Source organism: Zootoca vivipara, chromosome 15 (assembly GCF_963506605.1).
Source record: "Zootoca vivipara chromosome 15, rZooViv1.1, whole genome shotgun sequence".
NCBI classification, from domain to species: Eukaryota; Metazoa; Chordata; class Lepidosauria; order Squamata; family Lacertidae; genus Zootoca; species Zootoca vivipara.
In genome coordinates, this window is record NC_083290.1 from 1,600,713 (window position 1) to 1,614,882 (window position 14,170).

Here is a 14,170-nt window from a genome sequence, read left to right on the forward strand (position 1 = left end):
CTTGCGTGCAGCTGGAATTGTAGAGCTGGAGGGGGCCCCAAGGCCCGGGGTCATTTAGCCCAACCCCCTGTAATGCAGGAATGTCGCCCACCATATAGAGGCGAGGGCCACATTCACTGCTCCTCCCACTTTGCACTCCAGCTCCACCTGGTATCTGGCCCCCTCAGGAGTTTGCCCAGGAGGTAGCGCACCCCTCGGGCTAAAAATGCCCCCCCCCGGCCCTGTTGTGAGAGGCACCCGAGTTCTCGTATGTCCACCTTTCACCATTTGTGGAGAGGGTACCTCAAGCCGCTCCCCCACCCCCAACACAGCAGATCCCAATTTCACCCTTTTGCAGAAGAGAGAGACATAGATTGTGGTTCGAGGGCCTGTTAACACCCTAACAGGAATCCTGAATATTCCGCCTGGGGAAGATGGTTCATGTAACTTCATGGCCAAGCTGGTCGACAGGACTGCATTTGTGCGCTTGCCTTTTTAAAAACAGAAAGGGGGGGGAGGAATCCTCTCCTAGGCTTTTTCTCGGGAGTCGGGGAGTGAACATTTTTAAAGAGCTCATTGCTTGGCGGAGGAGCAATCAGCCTGGAGGAAAGGGGCTTTTTATTGTGTTCTTTTTTAAAAAAAAAAAATCCCAATCTCAAAACATTGGATTTTTTCAATTAGAAAATCGCTGTGCCAAGGTCTCCGGAGCAACCGCCATTTCTGCCAGCAGCCGGGAGTAATTTGGGGAGATGCCACAAACGTGAGGAGAAAACGGCTCCCTCCCCTCCCAAAGCCAGTCTAACAGTCCCCCCCCTCTTCTCAACACATTTTTCTCCTTTTTTTAAAAGCGTAAATGGCATTGGATTTCTTTCTTAAAAGAACACACTACCTTAAAAACAAGGGCTGCATCCAGGTTGCAACCAGGCCAGGTTCGAAATCCTGGTGTTCATTCACCAAGCCCTAAACAACTCTCCTTCGCTGGAGGTTTTAAAGCAGAGGTTGGATAGCCACCTGCCAGGGATTCTTCAGCTGTGATTCCTGCATTGCAGGGGGCTGGGCTGGATGACCTTCAGGGTCCCTTCCAACTCTACAGTTCTATTATTCTAACCTGGGCCCAAAGTACCAACAGGACCTCCTGATCCTTATTCTCCACCTTGATCGCTTATATCTGATGGGGCACATCTGGAGATTCCTCACACAGCCCTGCAAGCCTTTAGTGTGGCAGACCCTGCCCTGTGGAACTCCCTGCCAGTGGAACTTTGGCAGAAATCATCGCAGCCTCCTTTCAGACACCCCCTTTTAAAAACTGTGCCATTTAGACAGCTCTTTGAAATGTGGTTTTCTTTCAACCAAACAGTATTTGTGGATTTATTTATGTTTAAGCAATGCTTTTTTTCTGATGCTTTTTTAAAAATCATCGAGGTAACTTTGGGCCTTGATGTTTGCTTTCAAACCAAAGTGCCTTTTTAAAAAAATATTTAAATAAAGTCCTACTCCTTGAAGTTAATGGACCCAAGCGAGGTGGGCCACTTTGAGAGTGAAGGCAGCAAACAGGTGTTTCACAAAGAAACAGGTGTACCAGGCAGGTAAACACCCACCAAGCGATGGTCTGGGCCACGGCGCCCCCTGCTGGTTATAGACTCTGTGGCAAAAACTTGCATGTTGCGGATGGGCCAATATGTGAAACTGGCTTTTGTGTGTACAGTATTTGCTGCAGAGCAGAGCCGAGGGAGCCTATGTGGCCCTTCAGGTGCTGTCTGAACTCTCAACAGAACTGGTAGCCAGCATTCCTAGTGGTCAGGGAGGACAGGCCTTGCAGTCCAGCAGGCAGGCAAGCGGTGCCTCCTCCCTCCGAGAGAGAGAGAGAGGAGCTTCTCTAGCCCCCGTTAAAACATGCTAATAAAAGGCTGATGAATTCCAGCTCCGAGCGAAGCTTTGAGTCAGAAGGTGAAAAGGGCTCCACTTGGAAATCAGTGCTCCTGGCCTGAAGTGGCTTCACAAGTGGGCAAAGTGGGCTGGGCTTGCAAATCAAGTCCTGCGGCGGTTTGCAGCCACCAGCTCCCTCCTCCTGCACAGACCCTCCCCTAGCCCAGGGGTAGGGAACATTTTCCAGCCCGAGGGCCACATTTACTGAAGAGCAGCTTCCAGAGGCCACATCCCAGCGTTGGCCAGAGCGACAGACGTGACTCTGAGCCTTGGTGGGCTGAGCTATTTCCCAACCACCCGGAAGCCAGAGATTTCTGCTCTCCATCGATGCAAGGATCAAGCACCACCACAGTTTTCAAGGACACATTCCAGAGAGCCACAAGCACTCAAGGAGAGGAACAGAGATGGGTCAGCAAGGGGAAGAGACAGGGGGCCAGATGGAGAGGTCTGGAGGGCCGGATTTGGCCCCTGGGTCTGAGGTTCCCCACCCCACCTGACCTATCCAGAGACAGATGAAACGGGGGGTGCTCTGTACAAATGGGGAAGGCACTAAACACATGCTCAGAGGCGGCATGCGCCACAGTTGCTTAGTATCAGGTGTGCAGAAGCTACAGCCCACCAGCTATTGTCAAACTACAACTCCCAACATCCCTGATCATGCTGGCTTCCGGGAGTTGGGAGTCCAGCTAGATGGCAAGAGGGACACAGGTGCTCTTCCCCTCCACCAGCCGCTTCCCATGCACCCGGGAGTCTCCTTCTCGCTCAGCAAACGTCATCTTGGCACCTTGGAACGCCATCCCTGGGAGGCTTTGAGGAGGATGCATCTCAGTCGCAAACATGTTATCTGTGCCTCTGTGTCGCTCTGGAGAGGATTGCACTGCGCAGCAAAGGCAGGTGGGGGAAGCCCACGGCGCCAGCGCACTCGGCCCGCACCATCTGTTCCAAACAAGCCAGGATTTGTGGCCTAGATTGGCTCCTCGCTCTCGCACTCCCCCTCCCAAACTCTTGCAGGCCTTTTCTACCATCATGGCCCAGATGAGAAAGACCCCCAACCCAAGGAGAGGAAGAAGGCTGTGGGGCCACTTGAGGAGGAACTGGCTCCACATTGCAGGCTGCAAATTAGCTGGGATCATAGAACTGCAGAGTTGGAAGAGACCCTGAAGGTCCTCCAGTCCAACCCCCTGCTGCCATGCAGGAATCTCAGCTAAAGCATCCCTGACAGAGGGCCATCCAACTTCTGCTTAAAAACCTCCAGGGAAGGTGAGTCCGCCGCCTCCCAAGGGAGTCTGTTCCACTGTCAGAAACTTCTTCCTGATTTCCAGCTGGAAACTCCTTTCTTGTAACTTAGAATCATAGAATCATAGAGTTGGAAGAGACCACAAGGGCCATCCAGTCCAACCCCCTGCCAAGCAGGAAACACCATCAAAGCATTCTTGACATATGGCTGTCAAGCCTCTGCTTAAAGACCTCCAAAGAAGGAGACTCCACCACACTCCTTGGTAGCAAATTCCACTGCCAAACAGCTCTTACTGTCAGGAAGTTCTTCCTAATGTTTAGGTGGAATCTTCTTTCTTGAAGTTTGAATCCATTGCTCCGTGTCCGCTTCTCTGGAGCAGCAGAAATCCATTGGAATCGAGTCCTACTTGCCAGAGCAGGAGAAAAGGGAACAAGCGGCAAAACTCACACTGATTAGGTCCTCCAGATGCTGGACTGCAACTCCCAGCAGCTGGTGCAGCCAATGGCCAGGGATGATGGGAGTTGTAGTCCAACGACAGCTGGGGAGCCACAGGTTCCCCATCCCTGGAGCAAGCAATGGCTCTGTTCCTGCTTTGCATGTGTGCGTGCAGAAACACACACACACCCCTTCAAACATCTAAAAGCAGCCTTCCCCAACTGGGCATGCTCTGACTGTTTTGAACTACAACTCCCATCACTCCCAGCCAATACATAAGGACAAAAGAAGAGCCTGCTGGATCAGGCCCATGGCCCATCAAGTCCAGTTTCACTCTGCACTGCAATCAGTCTTTTCTTCTATCTGTCCTGATTCTTCCCATTTCCAACTTCAGCTGTGCTGGAGGGGGGCCAATAAATATACAGTAGTTGCATTATCGCCATAGCACAGGGGTCAGCAAACTTTTTCAGCAGGGGGCCGGTCCACTGTCCCTCAGACCTTGTGGGGGTGCCGGACTATATTTTGAAAAAAAATATGAACGAATTCCTATGCCCCACAAATAACCCAGAGATGCATTTTAAATAAAAGGACACATTCTACTTATATAAAAAAAACACTGATTCCCGGACTGTCCGTGGGCCGGATTGAGAAGGCGATTGGGCCACATCCGGCCCCCGGGCCTTAGTTTGGGGACCCTGCCATAGCAGCACACTTTTTTTAAAAAAAAATGGAAAATAAAATTGATTAGCATTTTTGGACTGCATCCATATGGTTCTGGTCCATTTAGTGGCTTAGAAAATTGTGGGTAGAACCGCCCAGTTAGCTGGAGTACCAAGAGCAACTGGGATCCAGAAGCATTTCTGCCTCCAAGCGCAGAGACAGAGCAGAGCCCTCCTGGTTGGTAGCCAGCAGTATCCTGATGCTCCTCCATCAATTTGTCTAGTCGTCTTTCAAAGCCATCTCGGTTGGTGGCCATCGCTGCATCTAGTGGGAGGGAGTTCCATGGTTTAAAGATGGTTTTCTCAGTCCTTAATCTTCCAGCGTTCGGCTTCATTGTCTGCAAAGGTTGTTGCCGCGCTCTTATGAGGGGTTCTGTTCATCCCTTAAGCAGGCGGTCACGCTTCTGGTGAAAGGAGGGAAGCAGCGGTCACTGGAGGTCACAAACGTGGACGGCAGCTGGTGCCAGCGGCATCTGAGAGGCCTAAGAGAAAAGGCTAGGATGCATTCCAGGCTGCTCGAGTCAAAAATTGCCCATGATCCGAAAACGAAAGGGAGGCCGCTGAAGGCAGGAATCTGCCACACAGGGTTAGTGCGATTCGCTCACCACGTTGAGGGTATAAGGCAGGCCCAATGCAGCCTCGGCGCCCAAAGCTGAACTCCCCTCTGTGCACTCAAGTTCCAGTCCCAAAGACAAGACAGGATTTGTGCCAACACTGACTCCTGATTGCAACCCTTGGAACATAAGATGCAGCGCCATCAGAATGAAAGTGTATGAACTCTCTAAAACAGGAGGCAGGGATGGTCAACAACCTGGATGGCTTCAAAAGAAGGAGAGGGTTATCGATAGCTACCAGTCCGGGTGGCTGGGCTGGGCTCTGCCTCCAAAGTTGGAGGCAGCGATGCTTCTGAATCCCAGTTGCTGGAAACCACAGGAGGGGAGAGTTGCTCTTGGGCTCAGATCCTGCTTGTGAGTTTTCCATTGGGGCATCTGGTTGGCTACTATGAGAGTAGGATTATGAACTAGGAGGGCCATGGACTTGATCCAGCAGGCTCTGCTTATGGTCTTAAAGTTTCCTCCTTGTTTTATGTTCTTAAAGTTTGCTTATTGTATTTTAATATTTTGCTGGAAGGTGCCCAGAGTGGCTGGGGAAACCTAGCCAGAGGGGTGGGGTATTATTATTATTATTATTATTATTATTATTATTATTATTATTATTAATTACTCCTGCCATGGAAGACAGAAGTCTTCTCCCAACAGTGTGACAGTGCTGCCCCCAGAGTTGTCACCACCTCTGCCTTGCAGGTTCTAGTAATGCAGGGCTGAGGACCCAGCGGCCCTCCAGATGTTGTTGGGGTCCATCTCCCATGACCCCCTGAGCACTTGCTATGCTGGTGGAGGCTGATTTAGTATTTACTGCATTCATACCCCACCGTTCCTCCAAGGAGCTCAAGGTGGCGTGCAGAGTTCCCTTCCTCATTTTATCCTCACAACCACCCTGTGAGGTAGGCCAGCCTGCAGGGCAGTTACTGGCCCAAGATTGCCCAGTGAGCTTCATGGCCTAGTGGGGATTTGAACCCTGATCTCTCCCACAATCTTAACTCCTGCACCACAACGGTTGTTGATTCACAGCAGCATGGGGGAAGGGGCATTGCTTCTGCACTTGGTGCTGTGAAATGGGCTGGGGGTGTTTTGAACCAGCACTACACCATTTACAGGTTGCCTGGTGTGTGTCTTAAGTTGTTGTTGTTGTTTAGTCGTTTAGTCACAATCTGTCCTTCCAGTGAGCTGTCTTAAGTTAATATGCCAGATTTATACACAACAGATTTACAACATTCTCTTCTAGGTCAGTTGCTGCCAAGGATAGGCGAATAACTGGCTACGGATCTCTGTTTCTTCTTCTTTTTCTGATCCAAAATTCAGTTCACATTTCCACAGCTTCTGTAGATTTAAACATCTGCATGGAAATTTGTCTGCATTTTCTTCAAATAAACACATTCTTTGTGTGCAATTTTCTCTAATATAATGCATTTGTTCATGTTATTGTCATAGAAGGTGTGCACTGCGAGGCATACTTTCTCCCTGAATGATTTTTGCAAACGTTAGCTGGCTGGAAAACTGCACCGCAAAAGTCAGAGAAGAGCGAATTTCAATCAAGGTCTGCACTCCAGTTCTTGGATCGTTTTTTTAGAAAGTGCGAATGAGGCAGTTTCTCATCCAAAAGCAAACAAGAGCGAACTCCCGTCCACCCCCACCCCCCCAATTCCATTTCACCTCTGAACTGTTGTGTCACTTCTAAAGTGGACACAAAGGGAAGAATTACCTGCAGTCGAAAGGAAGCTGCCTGCTGAATCTCTACAGGAGGCAAGTGTGCTGGACCTGCCTCTTCATGGACTAGAGGAATGCCCAGATCAGGGACTCACACAGAGAGGAAGACACAGGGAGGTGGGCTCCTGTGAATGCAGATGATCTTTATGTTTCCACACTCTAGAAATAAATCTTTTGTGCAGCATAAGAACAGAGTGTGCTTCCATCTGTAGAGGTTGGTGGCTTTCTTTTGCAGAATTACGGCTCCATTATATGGGGAAACGTATCTTCCCCCATCCCCTCCCTTGGCCAGACCATAGAATCACAGAATTGTAATGGTGGAAGGGATCCCCAAGGGCCATCTTGTCCACCCCCCCACCATGCAGCAATTGCAGCTGAAGAATCCCTGACAGAGGGCCGTCCAACCTCTGTTTAAAATCCTCAGGTGAAGGAGAGGCCACCACTGACGCTCTCAGAGAAGACACCAATGACCATAGGGGTTTACACTACCCATAAATGACATTTATTTTATTTAAAGTCGACAGACAAGGGAGGGGAAGGGAACAAAAAATAAAATTAGAAAAAATCAAACGCACAACTGAAGTAGTGCAAAAAATAGTAATAATAGAAACCAAACCCAGACAAGAGAGAGAGAGAGAGAGAGGAGCTTGGCAGTGTGGGGCGCCCCCAGCACTCCCCCCTCAGCTCTCCACCCCCACAAAGAGTCCAGTCTTGTGTATAACTTAGCAAGGGTTATAGGTGAGCATTGGGGCTGGGGGGGGGCAGTGGGGGGCTCCTGGCCAGGGAAGCAAAGGGTGTTTTGGGAAGCTAAAATGCAAAGAGGCTCCTTTGGAAGTCTGCTGGAGGAGCAACAGCAGTGAAAAACAAGCGATAAAATATGGATCGAGCCGGGTTGTGGGGGGGACGGGACACTGAGCCATTTTGGTTACCAGAAGGGGTGGGACCTGGGACCCCCTGCGCAAAGACAGCGTGGTTGTGTGTGTGGAGATGGCAGAAGGCAGAGAGGATACATTCCACTCTTTCTTTTAAAAACAAAAGCATTCCTGGAGGTAGGGAGCCTCTCGGGGGTGCTCAGAAGGTGTGGCAGAACGACCACCACCCTGTGCTCACCTCCCAAATCCAAGTGCAAGAAAATGCGGGCATGGAAATGATGTGGCTTTGCGTGGAAGCATGCAAGGCATGAGCTGTGTGTGCTCAAAAGACTTGAGCTGGAGGAGCAGGTGGGTTTTTCCTCCCATGGTTGGGAGGCAGAAGACAGAGAGGGCACCGGTGTTTTTCGGCTCAACTATTTTCCTAAAAAATGTTCCGAATAAAAAGGGGGAGGGGGTGTTTCTCATTTCTTTGGACATCACACAAAGGTCAGAATGGATTTAAATTATAATGCAAAATGGGGAGGCACTGTGTTGAGAAGGGCTCCCTCGCCAACACCTTGACGCACGCACACAGAGGAAGCGAGGAGGCGACCGGCATCCTCTGCTGTCCACACGGAAGAGTCCTGCAGCCACAAACGGGGCCACTGGAGGCAAGCTTGGCAGGAGCACAAAACCCCTCTGGCACACACACAGGTCAGCCCGGCTGCAGTGGCGGGGCTCCCTGCAGCTGAGCAGGGTGGCCAGGCCGCCCACCCCCAGCCCACCTCTTCGCCACAAGAAACAAGTGGCCTCGCAGAGTCCTTGCCTTTCTCTCCCATGCAAGAGGACGGTGGTCGTGCGGCGTCCCCAAGCTGGCGGTAGGGGGGGAGAGAGAGACTACCTGGAAGCGCGCTGGCTGGAGGCTGGTGCTGCAGAGGGGTGCCCCCGTTTGTGCCCAGCATGCCCAACCACGGAGCGAGAGGGTCGGGAGACGCACGGCCCGCCAGCCTTGCTCCTGCCTGGGGCTACGCTGTGGTCTCTGCTGGCGGCTTGCTCTCCGAGTCGCTGTCGCTCAGGTAGCTACGGGAGGAGGGCTTGGACCTGGGGGCGCCGTCAAAAGTGTCTCGCTCCTCATCTGACTTGTCGTAGGTGAATGATTTCCGATAGCCGGGGGGGCTGTTGGAGGGGAAAACAAGAGGACAAGGTCAAAAACCGAGGCGGAGGCCTGTTCTGAGTGAAGCGGAGGATCGGTGGCTTGCATTTCCCAAGCTGCTCACCTGCCCATGTCAGAGCAACGCCCTAAAAGCTGCCTTTTTCCAGCTTCTAATCCCATCTATTCACACACATGCACAAGTAGCAGCAAGAAGGCCTAATGATTAGTATCAGTTGTAAAAATGCCCTTTGTTCACCACTCAGCTTCTGCCCCCCCCCCAGAAAGGCCACTGCTGTGCCCTGTAATGCTGGCCGACACACACACACACATCAGCTGCACCCTACAAAACTCAGTTTTTGCCACATGATCAGTCTCGCTGCGATGAAATTACGCCAGTTTTGTTGTTGCATTGCTCCCCGCCCCCATTCCTTTCAATGCAAAGAAACAAAATGCAAATTCGGAGGAGGAGTGTGATCTATTACATATTGTTTGCGGACTAAAAGTGACAATAGCAGTGAATCCCAATCGCATTTGCTGGATTGATTTCTGTTCCGGGCATTGAACAAATAAGCGATTTCCGTCAGAAGCCTCCAACACCCCCAAACCCTGGTCCAAGTCCTACTTTCAACGCCGGCTCTGAGTGCTCTGGCCTAACCAGGGCGAGGAGAGGACGGCAGCCCAGAACCCACATCCTGCGCCCAGAAAAGCAGATTCCTGCAACGCACATAACTTGTGGGTTCGCCAATGCACTTTTGCTTGCTGTACGCCATTTATTCTGCCGCTGCAAACTAAAGGTAAATGCAATTTACTACTGTACTGGCATTCCAGCGCAGCGCCTCACAACCCCTGCTTCCACTTGGCTTGAAATCTCATCGAGGATCTCACACTGTATTAGGGACTAGAAGGATGAGGCTTCTTTTAAAAAGAAGGGGAAAGGGTGCTGGTATTCAAAAGGCTGAATCCTGTGCTCGTTATGAAGTTGGGGGCTTGGATGGTGCGATTATGGGATGTGAGTAGGCTTATGTGCTCTCTGGCAGAGCTGGCTGGAGGAAGACTTCTCTCTCAGGAACAGGTGGTTTACAAAAAGCAGAGCTTGATTTAAAATAGAGCTTTTCCCTCAAGGTGGGGCATTCAGGGGTTCTCTTCCCAGCTCATAGATGGGGCCCCCACATCTCCTCTGGGTCTCTGCTTGCCTCGGCAAACTGTTAAGCCAGCAGCTCACTTTCACGAGAGCTCATTATTCATTTTTATTTTATATTTTTTCCTCTCCTCTCTCAGACACTTCCAGGGCATTCCGCAGTGATTTACTCTCCCCCGTAGTTAGCAGAGCTAAGCAAATAATCTGTAGCAAATCAGGCATTTGTTGGAAATTTCACCCCTATCTGTTGCAAGCCACGCTCGGGGGAAAGACGGGGGGGGGAGAAGAAATAACCTCGCAAACTCGCTCATTACGCGGAGCCATTTGGAAATTCCCTCCCGGCACGAAGGATTTGCTTTGCGATGGGAGCCTTGCAAATTGAGCCTTACTTGCCCCCCCCACACACACACAAATTAGTTAAGTTGCATCTGAAACAGCATTTCTGTCTTCTGTTAGGAGAACGCGGCTGTGGGCACGACACAAATGTAAAATCCAAGCACGCGAATGGGAAATGGAGCCACTTGAGCCTTGCGAGGATTTGCTGGAAGTCGGGCAGCTGAAATCAATTCAGGATCCGAGCGGATCCAGCTGTTTCCTCTACAGCTCTGGGAATCCGATTCAGATCTCTTCATCCTCATTAGGTTTCAGGCTCATCCAGACACGAGGGAGGGAGGGAGAACCAGCTGTGACGGCTCTCCAGCCCAGGAGGAGCCCAAACAGAATCCTGCACACAGTGTAAGGGAGAGGCCGTGCTGGTGCAGCAGTTAGAGCACTGGACTAGGATCTGGGAGAGACCAGGGTTTGAATTCCCCACTCGGCCATGGAGCCCTCGCTGGGTGTGACCTGCCTCCCACCATAACACACCTCACAGGGACGCTGTGGGGATTAAACTACCTGGAATTCCCAGGGGGTGGGGTGGGGGAATATAAATGCAATAAATTAAAAAATTAAATAAGCCCAAATGGCCTGGAGGCGAAGGACGGGTGAAAGCTGTCAATTTCCCTTCCTCTCCAGTTCCTCATCTTTCCCAATCTTTAAGTTTATTTAGTTCTCCACATTTCTATGTCGGTTTGCAAATGCAGGGGTTGTGTTCCGGGTCACTGCAAAATGGTCACTGCCCACATATAAGTGTGTGTGTGTGTGTGTGTGTGTGTGTGTGTGTGTGTGTGTGTGTGTAAAAGTCCTCGTGAAAATTCGGCAGCCTTTTACTTCAAATTTCTCCTAACGCAGACATATTTGTATGCAATCCTAATTGCAAACAGCTTTGAGGTGGCTGTTCTGTTGTTTTTTTGTTTACAAACAAGCAACATATGTTACAAATAAATAAAATAAGTAATAATCCTGCCTAATACATTTTTGCAAGCGATGTTCATTACCGTAATGCATTTTTTTGTATGTTATTTTCACTAACTTATGCATTTCTACGCACACTTTAACTCCAGCACATGCATTTTTATTTTTATTTTTTTTTATTTTTTTGCACTGGAGAATGACATGGAAAAATTCAGATAATTTAGTTAAGAAAATTCAGGCGAATTTCAAAGGGCGGTTGCCGTTTCGGTTTGTGTTTTGTGGAGTGCGAATCAGAGCAATTCAGCTGTGAAATGAATCAAGTCCCACTCCACCACACTAGAGACAGGGAAGGATGGCAAAAGAGCGACAGGCCAAGCCATAAAAGGAATCCATAAAACCCATAAAACTATTTGACACTCCAGAATGCCTTGGAGGAGAGAGGGGGACGTGCTTCGCCGACTTTTGATACCCTTTCTTTCTCAGGATGAAAACCTGGATTTTTTATTATTATTTTAAAAAAACAGGTTTCTCCCACAATGCACACAGTGTCAGGCACATTCACCAAATCTCTTGCTGTTCTCGCAAACACACGCATGGCCAAATTGTGTGAAACTTGCAGGAGTGATCACAGAAAACAGGGAGTGTGTGTGCTTACAGACTCACTAAATGACCTCCCTTGTCCCTCCTTCCAGCTCTCAGCAATTCCACACCCTGTTGCACAGTTGCTTAGAGGAAAAAAAGAGACACATTTTCTTCCTTCTCTTTTCTTCTCGCCCCCCCCCCTCGCCCCCTCTCTTACTCACGCACCCGAACCCAATCCTGCCCCTCCCAGCTCCATTTCTTGTTATGGCAGCTGGAGCGTTAAGTGCATTAAGAAATCTAAAGCACAACATTCCCCCAGCTGCGGGAGGCTGCAATAGTAATTGAACATTTAAAAGAGAAATTGTCTTTTTTTAAAAAAAAGTGCGGGGTTGGGGGGCGGGGAGAAGGAAATAAAAGGAGAGAAAATGCGGTCCCTCTTTTCTAGATAATTCTCCCATTCAAAGCTGTCGGAAACCATTTAATACACAAATAAATTTTTGTTGGGGATTGGCAGGGAGGGAGAAGAGGGACGCACACACAATCTTTGCCTTCGCTGCCGTTGCTTCTCTTCGAAATGCTTGCTGCAGAGGCAAACACACACACACACATACACACACACACACAGAGACGCCTTTCTCTTGTCACATCTTCGAAGTGGGCAAACAAAGGCTCCCAACCTGGGCGTGCGCAGCTGCCAAGCGCAGCGCAGCCTCATCAGAAGATGTTCAAGCCTTCAGAGCAGCAGTGACACTCCGAGAAAGACACGGTTTTCTTATGGCTCCCCACCCCGCCCCCCTCTGGGAACTCTCTTCTCTCTGGCCAAGGTAGATGCACCCTGGCATCTCCTGCGCCACACGCCAAAATAAAACCAAGCCAGCAGCGGCCAGGAGGAGGAGGGAGAACTTGGAGAAGATGAGGAGAATCTTGGTTGTGAGGATGGAGGCAGTGGTGGGCGCACAATGTTGGCCTTCCAGAGCTGGGCAGAGCCTGGCACCTGTGCATGGGGGCACCCACTGCAGGCGTGAAGGGCACCTTGGGTTTGGGTGGGTGGGGAAAGTGCTGGGGGGGGGGCAAGCAGTGGTCCAGGGCTGCCAGGGCTTTGCTGGGTTCCTCAGATCTGCACTGATGGCACTCAGGAGGGCTTGCTCACCTGACCTTGATTAGTCCATTCAGACAGGAGATACATGCACACCCAAAACTCAGGTTGGATTTCTGGGTCTGCCCAGAAAAGGGCTTCAATTATTGGACGGAGGCTAGATCTCTGACTGAGCCAAGTGGGAATCTCAAGGCAGCCCTGTTTAGGGAAGCTTTTAATGTTTGATGGATTTCTGTATTTTAATGTTTGATGGATTTCTGTATTTTAGAATTTCTGTTTTGTTGGAAGCCGCCCAGAGTGGCTGGGGGAACCCGGCCAGATGGGCGGGGTATAAATAATAAATTATTATTATTATTATTATTATTATTATTATTATTATTATTATTATTATTATTAGATATGCATACACCCAAATAGCTGAAAGATCGCCTCCTTCCCTACAAACTTTCTCGGGTGCTGAGACTGGTAGTCCCTCCACCCTCAGTGGCTTGGGGGTGTGGTAGCCCGGGAGGAGAGGGCCTTTTGTGTGGCAGCCCGAAGCTGTGGAACTGCCTCCCCGCAGAGGTGCATCTGTATGTATATTTTATGTATGTATATACTGTAGTTTTAATTCCATCAATGTTTAATTATTTTTTAATGATAGATTTCTCTATCTTTTTAGTAACTCTTGTTTTTACCTGTAAGCCGCCTTGAGGCCTGTCAAGGAAAAAGGTGGGGAATAATAATAATAATAATAACTCCCACCAATGATGCCGAGAACCTCTGCATGGCAGGAACAGCCAGGCCACCAATGAGGGCAGGCTGTCCTGCTCCAACCACAAAGAGAGGAGCCTGGCTTCAACATCAGGCAGGCCATGTCACCTGAAGACCTCCCTTTCTCAAAATGGAGATATACTTCTTCTTCTTCTTCTTTATCCCAGCTCGTTACCTGTATTGGACTTGAAATTGTTTTTATATATGAAATTGTTCCAATCGCTTTTACCATCAGTGCATTCAAGCCTGTGGAAGCCCTCTCTCAACTCAGTCAGATTAGACAGGCAACCATCCCTGCAGAACATCAGGCGCATGGATGAGGCTTCCTCGTTCTGGCAGGCTTTTCAAGATAGCACTCGGTTTTATCGTAGATTTCTATTTCACAGTTTCAATTTATCTAGTTTGGCTTTTTTTACGTATGCCGCTTGAGAAACACAAGCGATTAAGCGTTATACGAATGTCTTAAATAAAATCTGTGAAATTGTTTTTGTTGGGCTGCATCGAAATATGCTCGCTATGTTAGCTTTAAGGATTTTGGCTGGTGCAATGGAAATTATCCCCCTCTCTTCCTCGCACCCCTTCCAAATCTGCTCCAGAGGGTTGAGGAGAAACCCAGAACAAATTCAGAGCATGTTCAGGAAGAAGAGTGGTGGTGAATTTTGTTGCACAAGCATGGATTCC

At 49.6% G+C, this 14,170-nt stretch overlaps 1 protein-coding gene across 11 annotated transcripts in view; it reads right to left on the reverse strand.

Annotated features, from left to right (window-relative positions):
- Window positions 1–7,102: 7,102 nt before the first annotated feature.
- Window positions 7,103–14,170, reverse strand: part of MYO18A (myosin XVIIIA) — a 149,584-nt gene continuing 142,516 nt past the window's right edge. For 7 of the 11 annotated variants that reach the window (XM_035139736.2, XM_060268633.1, XM_060268629.1 and 4 more), the window contains one exon: window positions 8,512–8,650. Coding sequence is in view for 4 of the 11 variants with exons in the window: in XM_035139745.2 (XP_034995636.1) it covers window positions 8,500–8,650 (151 nt within the window). In the remaining 7 variants the exon portion in view is untranslated. Of the gene's footprint in view, window positions 8,651–14,170 lie in introns of all 11 variants that reach the window. The other 4 variants (XM_035139745.2, XM_035139744.2, XM_060268635.1 and 1 more) reach the window with 1 other exon arrangement.